The 19,186-nt window shown below is 39.1% G+C and overlaps 1 protein-coding gene across 1 annotated transcript; it reads right to left on the reverse strand.

Annotated features, from left to right (window-relative positions):
• Nucleotides 1-17,068: 17,068 nt before the first annotated feature.
• On the reverse strand, nt 17,069-17,671 carry LOC147480264 (uncharacterized). Its single transcript, XM_086578605.1, has 2 exons — nt 17,291-17,671; nt 17,069-17,215 (listed from the first exon to the last, which is right to left on the reverse strand). The coding sequence occupies exons 1-2, from the start codon at nt 17,669-17,671 to the stop codon at nt 17,069-17,071; spliced, it is 528 nt and encodes a 175-aa protein (XP_086434731.1).
• Between the last annotated feature and the right edge of the window lie 1,515 nt (nt 17,672-19,186).

Raw genomic sequence — 19,186 nt, forward strand, 5'->3', positions numbered from 1 at the left:
TTCTATCCCCCTCCAATTCTCTCTTCTTATAAAACTGTTCTACCAAATCATAGTGATAGAAATCGTTAGTCGAGTACCACAGTCCATTCCAATCCCTCATAATCATCTCCGCCGCGTAGAATGGTGCGAAGCGGTCAGGCCTAAATGCTTGTTCCGACAAAATTCTTCGTCATAGCGCCATTGAAGTTTTGAACTGTTTTGAGGTTTGTATAAGGTGGAGGAGACAAGTTTGATGCAACCTCACTCACAAACAATGGTGGTGGCGACTGTGGTTTCGGTGGTGGTGTAATTTTGAATTGGTGGATATTTTCGATGGTGGAGAAGGTTTTCAATGGTGTGGGAGATTGGTTTGAGAAGACTTGGGTTGTTGTTTAACAATGGGCGTGGGTGTAGATAGGTTTTTCTCTTTTTTTTTTTTTTTTTTATTTTGGTTGCTAGGTTTTGTTTTTAAACTTTGTTAATGGTGGTATGAGAAAGGAAACACGATTGTTTGTTTTTGGAAAGGAAAGAGATGCATGTGCCGCGCACGTGCGTGCGGTATTGGCCCAAGCCCAATTCGAATTCCGAAATTTTTCGATATTTCGCGCAATTTCAAATTAAATTTGCCGCTTCGTTACCTGTCCAATTTTGGCGAATGAGTTATGGAAATGATCAGGAGAGAATTTCCAATCCAATGATCCATAAAACACTCAATTCCAACCATGGGTAACGTATAAGAAGGTGGAAAACACCTCGAAGTGCGTGTGTGACGTAAGTTATGTGAACGAAAGAAACTAAATTTATAGTTAACGTCAACCCGAACGAACTACGATTAATGGGCCTAAGCAACACAAATGGGAAGTTTGAGAAATCCGGATGAAAAGACCGACTGCCCACCCCCAAACAAATTTTTAGACAAAAAATTTGTTTTAAACGTGGGTCTTTTAAAGTCAGATCCCCAAGACTTGTTGGATTGCTATTTTTATGATTTTAGATTTGTTTTTATATTTTTATAATAGTTTATTATAAGAAAAACGAAAAATAATAAGTACATAATTCACACCATAGAGGGACATGACTCAAAAATCGAGAAAACATGCAAGAGTGGAAAACGTGAATTATGTTAAACGTGGACTTAGGATCCGGTACTTACAGCCACACTCCATAGGGAGGGCCCGGTTACCTGAATGGTGCACTTACCAATATATGGAAGTGAAAGGAAGTACACCAAACAACAAAGGTCAGTCCTCATAGACAGGGTCTTGTAGAAGGACTTCCTCCACATACGGGGACAATATCTCGTGGAAATGTTTTAACCATTGACCATTGACTTGAAAGGTACTGTTATCTTTGGGATTTACCAAGGATATTGCCCCGTAAGGGGTGACTTCAGTAACCAGAAAAGGACCAGACCGACGGGTTTTTAATTTCCCTGGAAAAATATGTAGACGGGAGTTGTAAAGCAAAACCTTTTGACCTACCACAAACTCTTTGCGCAAGATTTGCTTATCATGAACACGTTTCATGTTAGCTTTATAATCATTTGCGAGATCGTAAGAATCACTACGGATTTCTTCAAGCTTATTCAACTGCAACTTGCGTTTGACACCTGCCTCATCAATATTGAAGTTAAGGCTTTCTATAGCCCACAGAGCACGGTGCTCTAATTCAACGGGCAAATGACAAGGTTTCCCAAATTCAAGTCTAAAGGGAGACATACCTATAGGAGTTTTGAAAGCAGTCCTATACGCCCATAAGGCATCAGATAGACGCTTCGACCAGTCTTTCCGATCAGGGTTTACATTTGTTTCTAAAATCTTTTTGATTTCTCTATTAGAAACTTCTACTTGTCCGCTAGTTTGTGGATGATAAGGAGTTGCTACCTTATGTGTAACTCCATACTTTTTCACTAGAGATGCAACAACTCTGTTGCAAAAATGTGTTCCCCCATCACTAATGATGGCTTTAGGAATGCCAAAACGACAGAAAATATGCTCCTTAACAAAAAACACAACTGTCTTATGGTCATTGCTACGGCACACCATGGCCTCTATCCATTTAGACACGTAGTCAACGGCAACTAGAATATAAATGAAACCGTGGGAAACAGGAAAGGGACCCATGAAATCAATGCCCCAAACATCAAAAATTTCTACCACCATGATTGGATTTAATGGCATCATATTATGCTTCGTGGTTCGCCCAAGTTGTTGGCAACAAATACACGTCTTGCAATGCACTTGGGCATCCTTAAAAAGGGTAGGCCAATAAAATCCACATTGAAGAACTTTAGCAGCTGTTTTCATACCACTGAAATGGCCACCACACTCTTTGTCATGACAGAATGACAGAACCTCATTATATTCCCATTGGGGAATACAACGACAAATAATCGATCCGCACAATACTTAAAAAGGTAGGGCTCATCCCAAAGAGTATAATCTTAACTCTGGCCAAGAACTTCTTACGTTCATTTCTTGACCAATTATAAGGGATAACATTAGCCGCTAAATAATTCACAATGTCAGCATACCATGGTGCTGAAAAAATAGCATACAGATGCTCGTCAGGAAAAGAGTCTGGTATGGACTCAGAATCACTATCATCATCGTTTGTAAGTCTAGATAAGTGGTCGGTAACTACGTTTTCGACCCCTCTTTTGTCTTTTATTTCTAATGTGAACTCTTGCAGGAGGAGAATCCATCGGATTAATCTCTGCTTAGCATCCTTCTTTACAAGAAGGTACCTAAGGGCTGCATGGTCCGTGTACACTAAAGTTTTAGAACCAACCAAATAAGGACGAAACTTATCTAAAGCATAAACGACAGCTAAGAATTCTTTTTCAGTAGTTGTATAATTCCTTTGAGCATCATTTAAGGTTTTACTAGCATAATAAATAACAGTGGACTTATTATCTAGTTTCTATCCTAAGACAGCACCAACTGCATACTCACTAGCATCACACATGATTTCGAAAGGTTTAGACCAATCGGGAGGCTGTATAATGGGTGCAGATGTTAAGGCAGCTTTTAATGTTTCAAAAGCTTGCTTACAGTTAAAATTGAAATCAAAGATGGCATCCTTTAACAGCAGATTAGTTAAAGGCCTAGCTATTTTAGAAAAATCTTTGATAAAGCGCCAATAAAAACCTGCATGGCCTAGAAAGGCTCTAATATCACGGACAGTCCGTGGTATAGGTAGAGTCGCTATCTTTTCTAATTTGGCCTTATCTACTTCGATGCCATCGCTAGATACAATGTGACCTAGTACTATGCCCTTTTTCACCATGAAATGACACTTTTCCGAATTTAAAATGAGACTCTTTTCTTCACATCGTGTCAAAACCTTAGACAGGTTAGACAGGCAATCCGTGAAAAAGTCTCCATAGATAGAAAAGTCATCCATGAATACTTCCATGAAGCGTTCTACCATGTCACTGAATATATGAAGCATACACCGCTGGAAGGTACCAGGAGCATTACAAAGGCCAAAAGGCATTCATTTATAGGCGTATGTTCCAAAAGGACATGTGAAGGTAGTCTTTTCTTGGTCATCAATATCAATAATAATCTGAAAATAGCCAGAGTAGCCATCCAGAAAACAATAAAAAGCATGACCAGCTAGACGTTCTAGCATCTGGTCTATAAAGGGTAAAGGAAAATGATCCTTCCTTGTCATGGCATTTAACCATCTGTAATCAATACAGATCCTCCATTCCAAGGGACCTTGTGTGAAAACATAGTCACCCTTAGCATTACGTTCCATGGTAATCCCCGATTTCTTAGGAACTACGTGAATGGGACTTACCCATTCGCTATCGGAGATTGGGTATATGATACCCGCATCGAGTAACCGTAAGACTTCTTCCCTAACCACCTCTTTCATGGCAGGGTTCAAGCGACGCTGAGGTTCGTGAGAAGTCTTTGCGTTATCCTCTAAATAGATACGATTAGTGCACACATCAGGGTCAATTCCCTTAATGTCGGCTAGGGACCAACCAATCGTAGAACGATATTCTCTAATCACCCTGATTAAACGTGTCTTTTCATCCTTAGATAACAGAGAAGATATAATTACCGGATGACTACCATCCGTATCAAGTTGAATATACTTTAACTCAGGAGGAAGAGGTTTAAGCACTCAGGACGGAATATCGATAAATGCTTCTGGAGGGTCCTCATGTTGAGTAATGAATACTTGCTTAGGCAGCAGGTCTTCAAACTCTGTATATGGAGCAACCGAAGGGTCTACAATTAGTGTAGACTCAAAGATGGTGTTGACTTCCTCTAAGTAGGAGTCATCGACAAAATCTTAACTTCCAAAAGAAAGGAATTTATACATATGGTTTTTGGGAAACATGTTGTTAAAATAATCTTGAGCTAAAACAAAGTGTAATAATAAATGGGGGTAGTGACGATATCCCCCGCTCCGCTAGTTCTTCTTCCCAACAGTTAAGGCTGTCGGTATGTTTGAGATGAAACCTGATCCTAAGCTTAAAAGTTTAATCGAATCTCTCACTAAAAAGGTAGAAGCTATTTCTGTTCAACAAAAGCCTACCCCTGTCGTGAATGTCAACTATATTCCATGTAATTTCTGTTTGAGTCCTAAGCATCCCGACTCCTATTGTCCTCTCGCCTATGAACAACAACCATCATAACAAGATAACGCTTGCTCCATAAATAGATATCCCATTCCTAACACCCCTTGGAGACAAAATCCCAACTTCAGTTGGAGAAATAATCAACAAGTTACACCTCCAGGGTACAATAATCAAAATGCTAGGCCAGCAAACAATTACAACCAAGCTCCACCGAGACAAGGACAAGGTCATTATAATAATTATAACAATAATAATTATAATACTAATAGAGGTATCGTTCCGGTTAATCAGAACTATCATAACCCACCTGTTAATAATCAACGTGAGATAGTTCCTGTCACACCACCTGTGACAACTACAAATCCACAACAAGATCGTTTCAACGCCTTTATGCAAACCCAACAACAGATTTTATAGTCTATCCAACTTTCCTTGCAGCAGTTAACCCAAGAGAAAGTACAACCAAAAGGTGTGTTTCCAGGTCAAGCGATACCTAATCCTAAAATAACAAACACAACCTTTGAGGTAAACGGTAATACTAATAATGAAAATGGAAACGTATGTGAGCTAAATGCAATCACCACTCTTCGTTATAGCAGAGTGGTTGATAACGTCATAACTATGCCTGTAGTTACTCCACCAGTAGTCCCTACACCTAATATTTTATTAGATACCGAACTAGAAACTGAAGATCCTACCCCTGTAGAGGTACCAGTTAAACCACAACCTAAGAAACAAAAATCCAAGGTTAAACATCCTGTTGATCCATATGCTAAATATAGAGAAAGAAACCACCATTTCCCCAGAGATTAGCCATGTTAACCAAGGATACGAATTTTGAGGAGATTAGAGAAGTTTTCAAAAATCTGATGATAAACCTCCCTTTTCTTGAAGCTATTAAAAAGCTACCACACCATGTTAAGTTTCTCAAAGAGTTATGCACTACTAGGTGTAAAACAAATATTCCTAAAGACGCCTTTTTAACTTAATAGTTCCCAACTTTATCCGAGCATAATGGAATCGTTAAATACAAGGACCCTGGTCGTCCTACTGTACAATGCACCTTAGGAGATTCCCACACGACGACCGTGTTATTAGACTTGGGGGCGAGTGTTAACTTACTCCTGTATTACCTATACAAACAAATATGTCTACAAGAGATGCAGCCTACTAAAATGATATTGCAATTAGCTGATCGGTCTATTAAGTATCCTAAGGGTGTAGTTGAAAACGTGCTTGTCAAGGTTTAGGATTTCTACTATCCTGCTGATTTTGTTATCCTCGATACAGAGGTCGCTAACGACTCTGTTCCGATCATCTTAGGGCGTCCCTTCTTGGCAACTGCCAACGCGCTTATAAATTGCCGCGATGGTTCGATGTCCATGTCTTTCGGCCATCTTTCTGTGGAGGTAAATGTTTTTAAAATGATGAAACAGTTACCAGATTTGTCTGTAGATGGGGAGGTTAGCATGATCGAGAGTTTAGCTCAAGACTATTTTAATAACACATATCCCAAAAACCAGATGCATAAATTCCTTTCCTTTGGAAGTTCAAATTTCACCGATGACTCCTACTTAGAGGAAGTCAATGCCCTCTTCGAGCCTACACCTACCTTAGACCCTTCTGTTGCTCCCTCTATTGAGTTTGAAGACCTGCTACCTAAACAAGTCTTCACTACTCAAGATGAGGAACCGCCAAAAGCCTTTATCGACATCCCTACCACCCCTGTGCTTAAACCTCTTCCTTCTGAGTTGAAGTATATTCAACTCGATCCAGATGGTAGTCATCCGATAATTATATCTTCTCTGTTGTCAGAAAATGAAGAGGCATGTTTGATTAAGGTGATTAGGGAACATCGTTCTGCGATTGGATGGTCCCTAGACGACATTAAGGGGATTGACCCTAATGTATGCACACATCGTATCCATTTGGAGGATAATGCAAAGACTTCTTGCCAACCCCATCCTCACTTGAACCCTACCATGAAAGAGGTGTTCAGGGAAGAAGTCTTACGGTTATTCGATGAGGGTATCATATACCCAATTTTCGATAGCAAATGGGTAAGTCCCATTCATGTAGTTCCTAAGAAATCGGGGGGTTACCATGATACGTAATGCTAAGGGAGAATATGTTTCCATGCATGGTCCTATGAAATGGAGGATCTGTATTGATTACAGACGTTTAAATGCCATGACAAGAAAGGATCATTTTCCTTTACCCTTTATAGATCAGATGCTCGAACGTCTAGCTGGTCATGATTTTTATTGTTTTTTAGATGGCTACTCTGGCTATTTTCAAATTATTATCGATATTGATGACCAAGAAAAGACTACCTTCACATGTACTTTTGGAACATATGCCTATAAACGAATGCCTTTTGGCCTTTGTAATGCTCCTGGTACCTTCCAGCGGTGTATGCTTCATATATTTAGTGACATGGTAGAGCGCTTCATAGAAGTTTTCATGGATGATTTTTCTATCTATGGAGACTCTTTCACTGATTGCCTGTCTAAAGTTTTGAAACGGTGTGAAGAGAAGAGTCTGGTTTTAAATTGGGAAAAATGTCATTTCATGGTTAAAATAGGAATAGTGCAAGGTCACATTGTATCTAGTGATGGCATCAAAGTAGATAAGGCCAAACTAGATAAGATAGCGTCTCTACCTATACCACGGACTGTCCGTGATATTAGAGCCTTTCTAGGCCATGCAGGGTTTTATAGGCGTTTTATCAAAGATTTTTCTAAAATAGCTAGGCCTTTAACTAATCTGCTTTTAAAGGATGTCATTGTTTATTTCAATTATAACTGTAGACAGGCTTTTGAAACTTTAAAAGCCGCCTTAACATCTGCACCGATTATACAGCCTCCCGATTGGTTTAAACCTTTCGAACTTATGTGTGATGCTAGTGATTATGCCGTTGGTGCGGTGTTAGGTCAGAAACTAGATAATAAGTCCACTGTCATTTATTATGCTAGTAAAACTTTAAATGATGCTTAAAGGAATTATACAACTACGGAAAAAGAATTTTTAGCTGTCGTTTATGCTTTAGACAAGTTTCGTCCGTATTTGGTTGGTACTACGAGTTTAGTTTACACTGACCATGCAGCCCTTAGGTACCTTCTCGCAAAGAAGGATGCTAAACAGAAATTAATCCGATGGATTTTTCTCCTGCAAGAGTTCACCTTAGAAATTAAGGACAAAAGAGGGATCGAAAATGTAGTTGCCGACCACTTGTCTAGACTAACAAATGACGATGATAGTGATTCTGAGTCCATACCTGACTCTTTTCCTGATGAGCATCTGTATGCTATTTTTTCTGCACCATGGTATGCTGACATTGTGAATTATTTAGCTTCTGATATTATTCCTGATGTTTGGTCAAGAAATGAACTTAAGAAGTTCTTGGCCAGAGTTAAACTATACTACTGGGATGATCCCTACCTTTTTAAGTATTGTGCGGATTAGATTATTTCTTCGTTATATTCCCCAGTGGGAATATAATGAGGTTCTATCGTTCTGCCATGACAAAGAGTGTGGTGGCCATTTTAGTGGTATGGAACCAGCTACTAAAGTTCTTTAATGTGGGTTTTATTGGCCTACCCTTTTTAAAGATGCCCAAGTGCATTGCAAGACGTATATTCGTTGCCAACAACTGGGGCGAATCACTAAGCGTAATATGATGCCATTAAATCCCATCATGGTGGTGGAAATTTTTGATGTATGGGGCATTGATTTCATGGGTCCTTTTCCTATTTCCCACAGTTTCATTTATATTCTAGTTGTCGTAGACTACGTGTCTAAATGGATAGAGGCCATGGCTTGCCGTAGCAATGACCATAAGACAGTTGTGTTTTTTGTTAAGGAATACATTTTCTGTCGATTTGGCATTCCTAAAGCCATCATTAGTGCTGGTGGAACACATTTTTGCAACAGAGTTGTTGCGGCTCTAGTTAAAAAGTATGGAGTTACACATAAAGCGGCAAGTCCTTATCATCCTCAAACTAGTGGCCAAGTAGAAGTTTCTAATATGGAAATAAAGAAAATCTTAGAAACAACTATAAATCCTGATAGAAAAGATTGGTCTAAGCGTCTAACTGATGCCTTATGGGCGTATAGGACTGCTTTTAAAACCCCTATAGGTATGTCTCCCTTCAGACTTGTATTTAGGAAACCTTGTCATTTGCCCGTTGAATTAGAGCACCGTGCTATGTGGGCTATAAAAAGCCTTAACTTAAATATTGATGAGGTGGGTGTCAAGCGCAAGTTGCAATTAAATGAGCTTGAAGAAATACGTAGCGATTCTTATGATCTCACGAAGGATTATAAAGCTAACATGAAACGTGTTCATGATAAACAAATCTTGCGAAAAGAGTTTGTGGTTGGCCAAAAGGTCTTGCTTTACAACTCCAGTTTGTATATTTTTCCCGTGAAATTAAAAACCCGTTGGTCTGGTCCTTTTCTGGTTACTGAAGTCACACTTTACGAGGCAATCACCTTGGTAAATCCCAAGGACAACAATACCTTTTAAGCCAATGACCAACGACTAAAACACTTTCATGAGTTAATATCCCCTGATGTGGAGGAAGTCCTTTTACAGGACCCTGTCTATGAGGACTGACCTTTGGTGTTCGGTGTACTCCATTCCAATCTTATATTTTGGTAAGTGGACCATTTCGGTAACCGAGCCCTCCCTATGGAGTGTGTGGCTGTAAGTACCGGATCCTAAGTCCACGTTTAACATAATTCATGCTTTCCACTCTCGCATGTTTTCTCGGTTTTTGAGTCATATTTATCTATGGAGTGATTTACGTCTTTACTGCTTATTGTTTTTCTTATATTAAATCTTATTCATAAAAAGTCAAAAATATCAAAACCATAAAAATAGTAATCTAGGAAGTCTCGGGAATCTGAGTTTAAAAGGCCCACGTTTAAAACAAATTTTCTAAACTCCGTTTATAAAAGTTGTTTGGGGGTGGGGTGTTGGTCTTCCATCCTTGACTGCTAAACTTTCCATTTTTGTTACTTATGCCGGTTAATCGTGTTTTGATTCGGGTTGACATTATCTATGAATTTAGATTTCAGTTGTTCGCCTAACTTACGTCATTCACGCACTTCGAGGCATTTTCTACCTTTCTATATGTCAACTATGGTTAGAGTGTTGTATGGATCAATAGATTATAAATTCTCTCTTGATCATTTTCATATCTCATTCGAAAAAATCGGACAGGTAACGAGTCGGGAATTTCAAATTTTAACTTTGCGCGCATAAGGGCAAAATGGGTATTTTTCAAAATTTATTGAGCTTGGGCCCAAATCTCGCACGCATATGTCGCGTACGTGCGTCTCCTTCCTCAAACACAAAAACAGATCGCGAGTTTCTCCAATTCCGCCATTAACACCAACCAAACCCTAACCAAAAAAAAAAACCAACAAATTCCAACCACCACCGCGCCCACTCCAAATTTTTGAGTGAGTTTGATTCAAACTCATACCCCACATTGCACTCAAGCCCACAAATCGACTCCAAACTGTAATGGCTCAAAAACAAAGAATTTTGCCTAAACAGGCTTTTACTGCCAACCACTTTATGCCGTTTTTTAGTGACGAGATTATTCAGCGAAATTGGAAAGGTTTGTGGTATTCAGAGAACGACTTTTATCACTCCGATTTGGTCGAACAATTCTATAAGAAGAGGGAGTTAGAGGGTCAAAAAAATTTTGTGAAGGTGACTGGGACGAAAAGAGAAGTTTCTAGAGATTTGTTGGCTGATATTTTAGGCATTACGCCAGAACGCCATCTCGAAGCCACCTTGTAGGAATCCCAGTATGCTGGAGTTCCTGCATTGATGAGAGACACTGTCTTGGAGGGACAGTACAATCCATAATGACATTGTGTCCGACAGTCATCTCTGCGAACCAACCAGCTGGTTGTAGCTCAGTGGATTTGTAAGAACGTCATTGGGAAAGAGAAAGTCAGCGACATCGGTTTGAACTGCCTGCACGTTCTCTGGATATTGCAGGAGAAGAGGTATAAATTCTGCATCCTCAATTTTATATTAAATATGATTAGAGGAGTTGGAAAAAGTATTGCACCCTTCCCTGTATTAATCACTAAGATCATGATGTCTTTTAGAGCTATTACAAAATCTGATCGTATTATGTTAAAGTTACATTCAAATGCAACTATTTATATGGAGTGTATCCAGAAGACTTGGAGGTTGCCAGAGGATAGGGTAGTTGATTCGGATGATGAGGAAGAGGATACGGCATGTTTTGATGTCGATGCCTTGGAGAGGTGCAATTTTGATTTTGAACGCATGTCAGTGCTGCATCGTGGCTTGCATTCCCTTAATGATATTTGTGAAGAATTACGGACTAGGCAGGTTAGCATTCAACATAACCAAAAGAACCTTCAAACGAATTTTGAATTGATCAACGATGGTCAAACAGATCTCTAGGCTAACATATAGACTATCGTCCAGCGTGAGGATGAGCGTTGGGTAGAGATGAAGGCATTTATGGAGGCACAGCGCCAGTTTCGAATGGAAATTCTAGGATGCATGCCACCCCAGGGGAGTTCTTTTTCAGATGAGTCTGTGAGGCATGAGCGTCGTCGCCGAAGGATGGATGACTCGGGCCCATCTTCATCCCATGGCCCATCTTCATCTCAGGGCCCTCCTACATCTCGTGGCTAGTGGTTTAGGAAATTTGTTATTTTGCTGTTGTTTTTATTGTTTTTAGTAGATTGGATGTTGAGTTGTTAAATTTAGTAGTTAAATTTGAATTATGTAGTTAATTGTTATTTGAATTTCTATTTTAGTTTAAGTTGGTTTTTGTCTAAGCATGCGATGATTTTTTGCGTAAATCCCACCTTCCCGAATTGTTTGGGGGTGGTATTATTTATTTTTAGCATCGCTTTTATCTTATCCACTGTTTTAGAAGTAATTTTGCAATCTATGAAAAATGAAATGGTTGAGAATGTTGCCAATATTGACATGGCTAGGATTAGATATTGTGGTAGGATGAAATTTCAATGAGTTAGGAAGTTTCTATTTTAAATTCAATCTAAAAGATATTAGGTTTGTTTTGGAATAATGAATCCGGGTCGTTTCCATTTTAGGTTTTGGAAATATTCGGTTTCCGTAAATTGCCTTAATAAATTGGGAAACTTGTAGAATTCATTTTAGAAACTAAAACTCTTTAAATACTTGATTCATTCTACCTTACAAACCACACCTCTCACTTGCATCTCTCACCTTGAACCTCTAATTTTTTTCCTTTTGTTCTTCACTTCATCCTGCTCAGAGTACACGGAGCGCACCCCACGCCCTACAGTCATACCTGAGCAGTCTTCCGAAGACTTGTTGGGAAGCGAGACCTATGGAGGATCGTTCCGCGAGATGATCGTGCAGTTAGGATGGCGACATCTACTGGTAAGTGATGACAACTCATATTCACCTCAGCTTACTGCATATTTCTACAATAATGTTAATTTCTTTTGTCAACCTGATGGAGAACAAAAATTCTCTGTCGTAATAAATGACACGACAATGGAATTCAGTAAGTCTTTGGTAGCGTTGGTTTCGGGATTGCCTTTGCCTGATCCTACAAACACGTGGGGATATATGACTGATAATGCATACATCTATGACTATGCGTATTTCCATGAGTATTATGGTGGAGGGGTGTTTCGTGTAATGGACCAAGGGCGATATAACATAGCCCTTGGTAGCCTGTCCCTGAATGTAGACACCACCATGTTATTCATCCTGATGAATATTTTAGGGGAGTGGCAGTTTACTTCTGCAAATAGTACCGTTAGTGACATTTTCCTTGCTTTAAATGAGGGACGTCGCCTATATGACATTCCCAGAGTTTTAGTGGCTAGTCTAAAGATAGCCCATAGCATGAGGCATAAGTATCTTCTTATGCCTATTTTGGTTTGCCGCATCATGCGTGGTATTTACATGAATTCTGTACTCAGTTCACGGATTGGGTTAGGGTTGAAATCATGAGACCCTCCAATTGCATGGTTCGTTCATTTCGAGTTATGACTTAATTGGGATGGCAGGTGCAACCTCATTTGGTTGCTCCTTACACCCCATCAGACCGAGTAACACTTGACAGGTTAGCACGGGTTGATGATACACGGTGAAGGGATTGGCAAGTTATCATGGCGTGGCAAGATGCGAAGGAACCTCACTTCTTTATAGAAGAGGAGGATAACGCTTAAACGGTTGAGATAAGGTAAGTTTTTAGTTTCAGTTAGTGTCTGCTTATGTCCCAAGCAATTTAATCTTTGTAACCCCATAACGGGTGGAACTCATATAGAGTTGCATCTGTTTTTATTTATCTATATTAGTATGTTTTAACTTTGTTTTGCAGATGCCCTAAATTTCACGCATTTCCATGGTATTTTTCTACCATTTTTATTTCAATACTTTAAGGACAAAGCATGCTTTTATTTGGAGGTGGCATAGAAACACGCATAAATTAAGGCACCTGTTAGGATATAGTTATGTATAATATGCACTTAATTTTTAGAAAAAAAAAAATTAAATAAATAAAAAGTTATGCTATACACTTAGGAATATTGGTATTGTTTTCTTTCTCTATGCTCTTAATAAGCTAGAAGTTTAACGTTAGCTTTTGCATTAGAATAGTCTTTAGAAACTTAGGTTAATATGTAGGTAATAATCTTTGCATCTTTCTATAAATATATTACATGAGTATCCATGTTGTATTGGCAGTAAGTTTCTGAAATCTAGGCTAGTATAATTATTCTACAAATCCTGTGATAATATAGTCTAAAGCCTTATATGAGTGAAATATTTGAGAAATGACACAAGGGAGAAGTAAATTCCGGATAGAGAAATCACACGTCCACTTGCTTGGTCACTATACCATATCCTAAGCGAGAATTTAGGCCCTCTTTGGATCGATATAGCCAGAAATTCAAACCTAATTATTTTCCTCTAGTCGCCACTCTGAGCTTTTCTTTAGCCTTTCATAAACCGCAAATCCTTTACCCTTTTACAAAAACAAAACAAAATAAAAATCAGTCAACCCATTCTTTGAATGAGTCTGAGAATAGAGATGAAGAATAGAAAAGAGAAAGACCTTGGAAATCAAGAATTTGTTAGTTGCTTCAAATAAGAAAAGAAAGTTTCCATCCAAATAAAATAAAAAAATAAAAATAAAAAGTTAGAACTCCAAAAATCAAATCAAAGGAGTCAAAAGCCAAAGAAAAAGAAAAAGAAATGGCTAAGGATGGAAACAAAGTGTAGAAGCAAAGTAAGAACAAGGTTTTCTCTAGTTACATAATATGAAAAATCTATTATCTCAAACTGGTTCTTTTTGAATATTCAATCCTTCATTCTTAAACCATCACCTAATCCCCGCAACACCTAATAAAGACCTCTAGCTCAATTAGGAATAGGTTAGTGCAATAGTGAGTAGCAGATGTGTTTGATTGACTTCGACTTCCTTGTGTGTCATTGAGATTGTAAGGTAAAGTGTGCCCACTGCACACTAGAGTAGCAAAATTTGAGCAGAAAAATCAGAGTATTTTTGTCTTGACTTTTATGTGAGAACCTACTTAAGGACGCTATTCCAAAGTTTCAGAAACGGACCTATTACTGCATTACATAGCATTACTCATTGTATATATGTTTATTCGTAGATGATTGATTATTATGCATATATTAGCGTAGGTTTCAACTTGATTATTCTGTATTCATTGCTAGTGAGATGTATAGATATCTGAGAATAGGTAAGGAAACAATAGTTTTATTTCTTAGTCGTTGTAGTATAGATGAAGTTTGTGAGTACCTCCACTAGAAAACTCTCACGAGGCTATAACTCATCCACTAGGGAATTCCTAGTGGTGTAAGGCCTTGTTGCATATGGTAAATGCAATCGCACTCAGCGAAACGAGATTAGTTAGGACTCTATTTTTTGTCACTTATTCTAATTTCTCATATTTGCTTGAGGACAAGAAAAATACTGTTTGGGGGTGGTTTGATAAGAGCCCAAAATTGTAGTTTTAACCCCTTAACAATATCGCTTTTGACCAATTATGTGATTAATAAGTTAGAGTTAGTACTATTATCGTGTTCTTATGTATTTCAGGCATTGGAGTCGAATATGTGCAGAAATACTTCCCTTTTGCGAGATAAACGATCGAAGGTTGGTTGCTAAGAAGTTCTATGATTAAAGGCCAAGATTCAAAGAGAAAAGCCTTTTTAAAGCCCGGTCAAAGCTGAAAATTCAAAGTTAACGCGGGTAGGAACAGCGCTCAAAAGTTAGCAAAACTTCCGAAAGCCATATCTTTGGACTCAGGCCTCGGAATTGGGCCTACCTTACGTCAAAACGACCGACTCGGAAAGAGGTTTCTAATGGTTTAAGCTTTGACCCAATCAGAAGAGCAGAAGTGGACGAAAAGTCTATTGAAGTAAAATCTAGCTGAAAACCCCTTTGTGGACTGAAGTAATAAGGTTTTGGGCTCGATTTTCCGGCCCAAAATATGGCTCCTCAGCCCATGCACGAAATTGTGGATCTTGTCTCCTCCATATGAAGAGACAAAGACTTAGCTCTAAAACGACTGAGTTTTTAGTTAGTTTTTAATTAGTGAATGATCAAAATACTTAGTTTTAATTCATTAAATTAGTTTTTATAGATTAATCTAGTTAGTTGTTAATTTTATTAGCTGTTAGAACAAGTTTTGAATTTTAGAATAAAATACTTACTTTATATTTCAATATTTAATTTCGAATTCAATCTTTCATTCATAGATTTAGTTGTTTTAAATTGATAATTAGTATTCATAATCTTAGTTCTAAATTAGTTTTAAATTAAGTTTTAATCCATTTTGAATCTTAGACTATTGTTAAATTAGATTAATAAAGTTAATTAGTTATTCAATAATGACTTGTTTTGATTGTTCTTGTGTTAGAAATGATAGTGTAATGATTCAAGGTTAAAACCTCCATTAGAGGGGTTTGAGGAAGCCTTGATGAAACTCAATTTCGATTAGTGTAGAAATCGTTGTAATGATCTATTCCATTCTAGGAAGTAGTTAGTTCACCATGAGAATGGGTTTGATTGCTTCACATACTAGTTGTTAGTTGGTAGAGATTACCATGAACAATTAGGGATTAGAAAGACCCAATTGTTATGCGAAAGCATTGCAATTCGGATTACGACAATTCTTGCTAGTTTATTAAGTGGAATTCAAAGTGGAATCAAATTCCCCTAATTCTTTATCTAGATTCGAACCTTAGTATTTTAATTGCCATCTTATTATTTAGAACATTTCGATTACGTTATTTCCATCGTTGTTAGCATAATTACATTAATCCGTACTCTTATTGACTTTGGTAGAACTGATCATCGTAGTTAACGTGAGTTCTAAAGAACTAGGAGTGGAACTAATTCTCTACTCCACTTATTGCAATAGCATCGAGAGTGTAGAATTTTGATATAGTATAGTATAAAATATTTTTAGTTTTACTTATGGCCGAGTTTAATTGCTTATGCGTAGGTAAAACTATTCATTTTAACTTTTATCAAATAACGGCCGGCCTCCGTGCTATAGCATAGTGAGAATGGTGACTCGCCTGTGCTAGAGCGAGCTGTAGTTCGGTGAGCCCATAGGATGTTCTCCAACTGATTCGGCCATTGGCTCTTGTTCTTTTCAATCTTCTTCTTCAAATTTTCCAAAATTGCTGGCCTCTGCTTGGCCATTGCTTTGGGCGTACTAGGGAGTGGAGAATGCATGAACGATCTTCCACTTTGCTAGAAACTCCTTGACTGTCTTTCCCTTGAACTGGGAACCATTATCCATCACCAGTGTGTGGGGTAGACCAAATCTGGTGATGATGTGTGTCCAGATGAAGTTTCTGACGTGTGACTATTTGACATGAGCTAAGGGGTCCGCTTCCACCCACTTAGTGAAACAATCAGTTGCAGCAAGGTCGGATCAAAATCCAGTGCTTTTCTGTATGATAAATGGTCCCATGATATCCAAGCCCCACATGTGAAATGGCCAAAGGCTGCTGATGTTGATTAATTCGCGAATTGGCTGGATGATATTGTGGCCAAATGTTTGGCATTTGACGCATTTTAGTACATACTTCTTGGCGTCGATCTGCATTAATGGCCAGAAGTAACCTTTGGAGATTGCTTTGTGAGCCAAAGAGCGACCTCCAGCATAGTTCCCACATTCTCCCTCATGGATTTCTGCGAAAATCAGCTGACCTTATTATGGGTTTATGCACCTCAAGTGTGGTCCACCAGCTGATTTTCTGAAAAGTTTGTTGTTTATCAGGCAGTAGCGACGTGCCTGGTATTGAACTTGTCTGGCTGTGGTACGGTCTTCTGGTGTTGTCCCATGTTGGATGTACTCTACGATAGGTTGCACCCATGTTTGACTCATCTGAATGTCAAAGAGTGGGCACAAGTCGTTGATTTCTAGGACGTGCTCAGCGTGTTAAGCATGTCGACCAGTTAATTCAATGAGTAATTGTCTAGGGGAGCAGCTCGGTGTTTGAGTAGCAAGATAAGCTAAACTATTCGCGTGGCGATTCTCATCGTGCAAGAAGTGGTGTATGGTGGCTTTCTTAAAAGAAGGAAGTAACTGATAAACAACTTGAAGGTATTTAGAAAGGTTACCTTCATGGGTAGTGTACTCTTTAGCAATCTAGCGAACAACCAGTTGCGAGTCACTAAAGACTTTAAGTTCCTGGACACCGAGCTGTAACGCCATTCTGAGTCCCATGATTAGAGCTTCGTACTCCGCCTCTTTGTTAGAGGCCGCAAAGTCGATGCAAACTGATTTCTCAACCATAGTGCCATCTGGTGACACTAGGATGACTCCGATCCTGCTTCCTCTGGGATTGCTAGAACCATCCACAAAGAGTGACCAGACTGACTTGTCATGCTGTTTAGAGGATGGGATATCTGTTCCTGGCTCCCAGTTCAGGTCATCGACAGGAAAGTCGGCTAGGAAGTCAGCAACGACCTGTCCTTTTTGAGAAGTTCGCAAGATGAACTCGATGTAATGTTCCCCAAGTTCTTCTGCCCATACAGCCATGCGGGTTGTCTTGTTGTCTTTGAGAAAGGTCTTCTTCAATGGGAGGTCGGTAAGTAATTTGAGTGGTTGTGCTTGAAGTAAGGCCTGAACTTCCTTGCAGAGTATAGCAATGCGAGTACTGCTTTTTCAATGTAAGAGTAGTTCTTTTCAGCTAGTGTTAGCGTCTTGCTTGTGAAGTAGATCGGCTTTTCTGAGCGTTGTCCTCTTTGAAGAGTACTGAACTGATGGAGAAGTCAGATATCGCGAGGTAGAGTCGCAACATTTCATCATCTGTTAGTTTGGCCAGGACAGGTGGTGTTGTTAGGTATTCTTTGAGAGTAAAGAACGCTTGCTGGCATTGCTCGCTTCATGAGAACTATTTGCCTTTTTTGAGAATCTATAAGAATGGTCGGCATTTATCTGAAGCTCTCGATATGAATCAGTTTAGAGCTGACACCATTCCTGATAACTTCTGTATTTGCTTCTTTGTCGTTGGATCGGGCATATCCAAGAATGCTCGGATTTGGTCTGGATTGGCCTCGATTCCTCGCTGTGAGACTTGATAACCTAGGAATTTCTCGGAGGATGCTCCAAAGTGGCATTTCTCCGGGTTGAGTTTCATTTGAGTTTGGCATAATCTGGAGAACGCCTGCTCGAGGTAACCTAAGTGGTCAATCACTTTCTTACTTTTGACCACCATATCGTCTATGTAGACTTCCATGGTGTCACCTAACATGTCTTGGAACATATCAGTAACAAGCCACTGGTAGGTCGCTCCCACATTCTTGAGGCCGAATGGGAGGACGTTGTAGCAGTAGATCCCTTGCTCTGTGATGAATGAAGTTTTCTCTTAGTCTTCTTCTGCAAGTGGGATCTGGTTGTATCCACTGTATGCATCCATAATGACAGGAGCTCGTGGCCACAGGTCTAGTCCACAAGTCGGTCGATTCGTGGTAGGGGAAACTATCTTTAGGTGTTTCTTGGTTGACATTGGTGAAGTCTACACAGAGGTGAACTGTGCTCATTCTTTTTCAGGACTGCTACTATGTTAGCGATCCACTCTGGGTAGCCGACCTTTCTGATGAAGCCTACTTTTTTGAGTTTATCGATCTCATCATTAATTACTTTTTGAAATCTAAGGGATAGTTTCCTAGGTCACTGACGAACTGGCTTAGTATTGGGGTTGACATTTAAATTATGACATGCAATACTAGGATCTATACCAGGCACATCGATGTATGACCAAGCAAAAACATCTTTATTTATTGACAAAAAGTTTACAAGCTGTGCCTTGAGAGTAGGGTCAAGGTTAGCACCTACATAAACAACTTGGGATCGTCCTCAGTTCCTAGGTTCACTTTCTCCTTTTCCTCAGTATGAACTGCTATGTTAGAAGATGAAGTGACCTCTAGCGGAACTGGTCTCGGGTGAGGTTTTCTCGACCTGAAGGATGGAGATCTTGGCAACAGGAGTTAGAGCAACCTCTATGGTCTTGAAAATAGGGGATGGGGTGACCTCTGGGGTCTTGACAACAGG

Source organism: Coptis chinensis, chromosome 8, assembly GCF_015680905.1.
Source record: "Coptis chinensis isolate HL-2020 chromosome 8, ASM1568090v1, whole genome shotgun sequence".
Classification (NCBI taxonomy): Eukaryota; Viridiplantae; Streptophyta; class Magnoliopsida; order Ranunculales; family Ranunculaceae; genus Coptis; species Coptis chinensis.

What these genes read in the sequence shown, in the direction of transcription:
- LOC147480264 (XM_086578605.1), bottom strand. Translation starts at nt 17,671, where the DNA reads ATGGCTGTATGGGCAGAAGAACTTGGGGAACATTACATCGAGTTCATC. An exon ending in TCTTTAGTGACTCGCAACTG is followed by an intron (nt 17,216 to 17,290) that starts GTTGTTCGCTAG and finishes GTTGTTTATCAG; the next exon opens with TTACTTCCTTCTTTTAAGAA.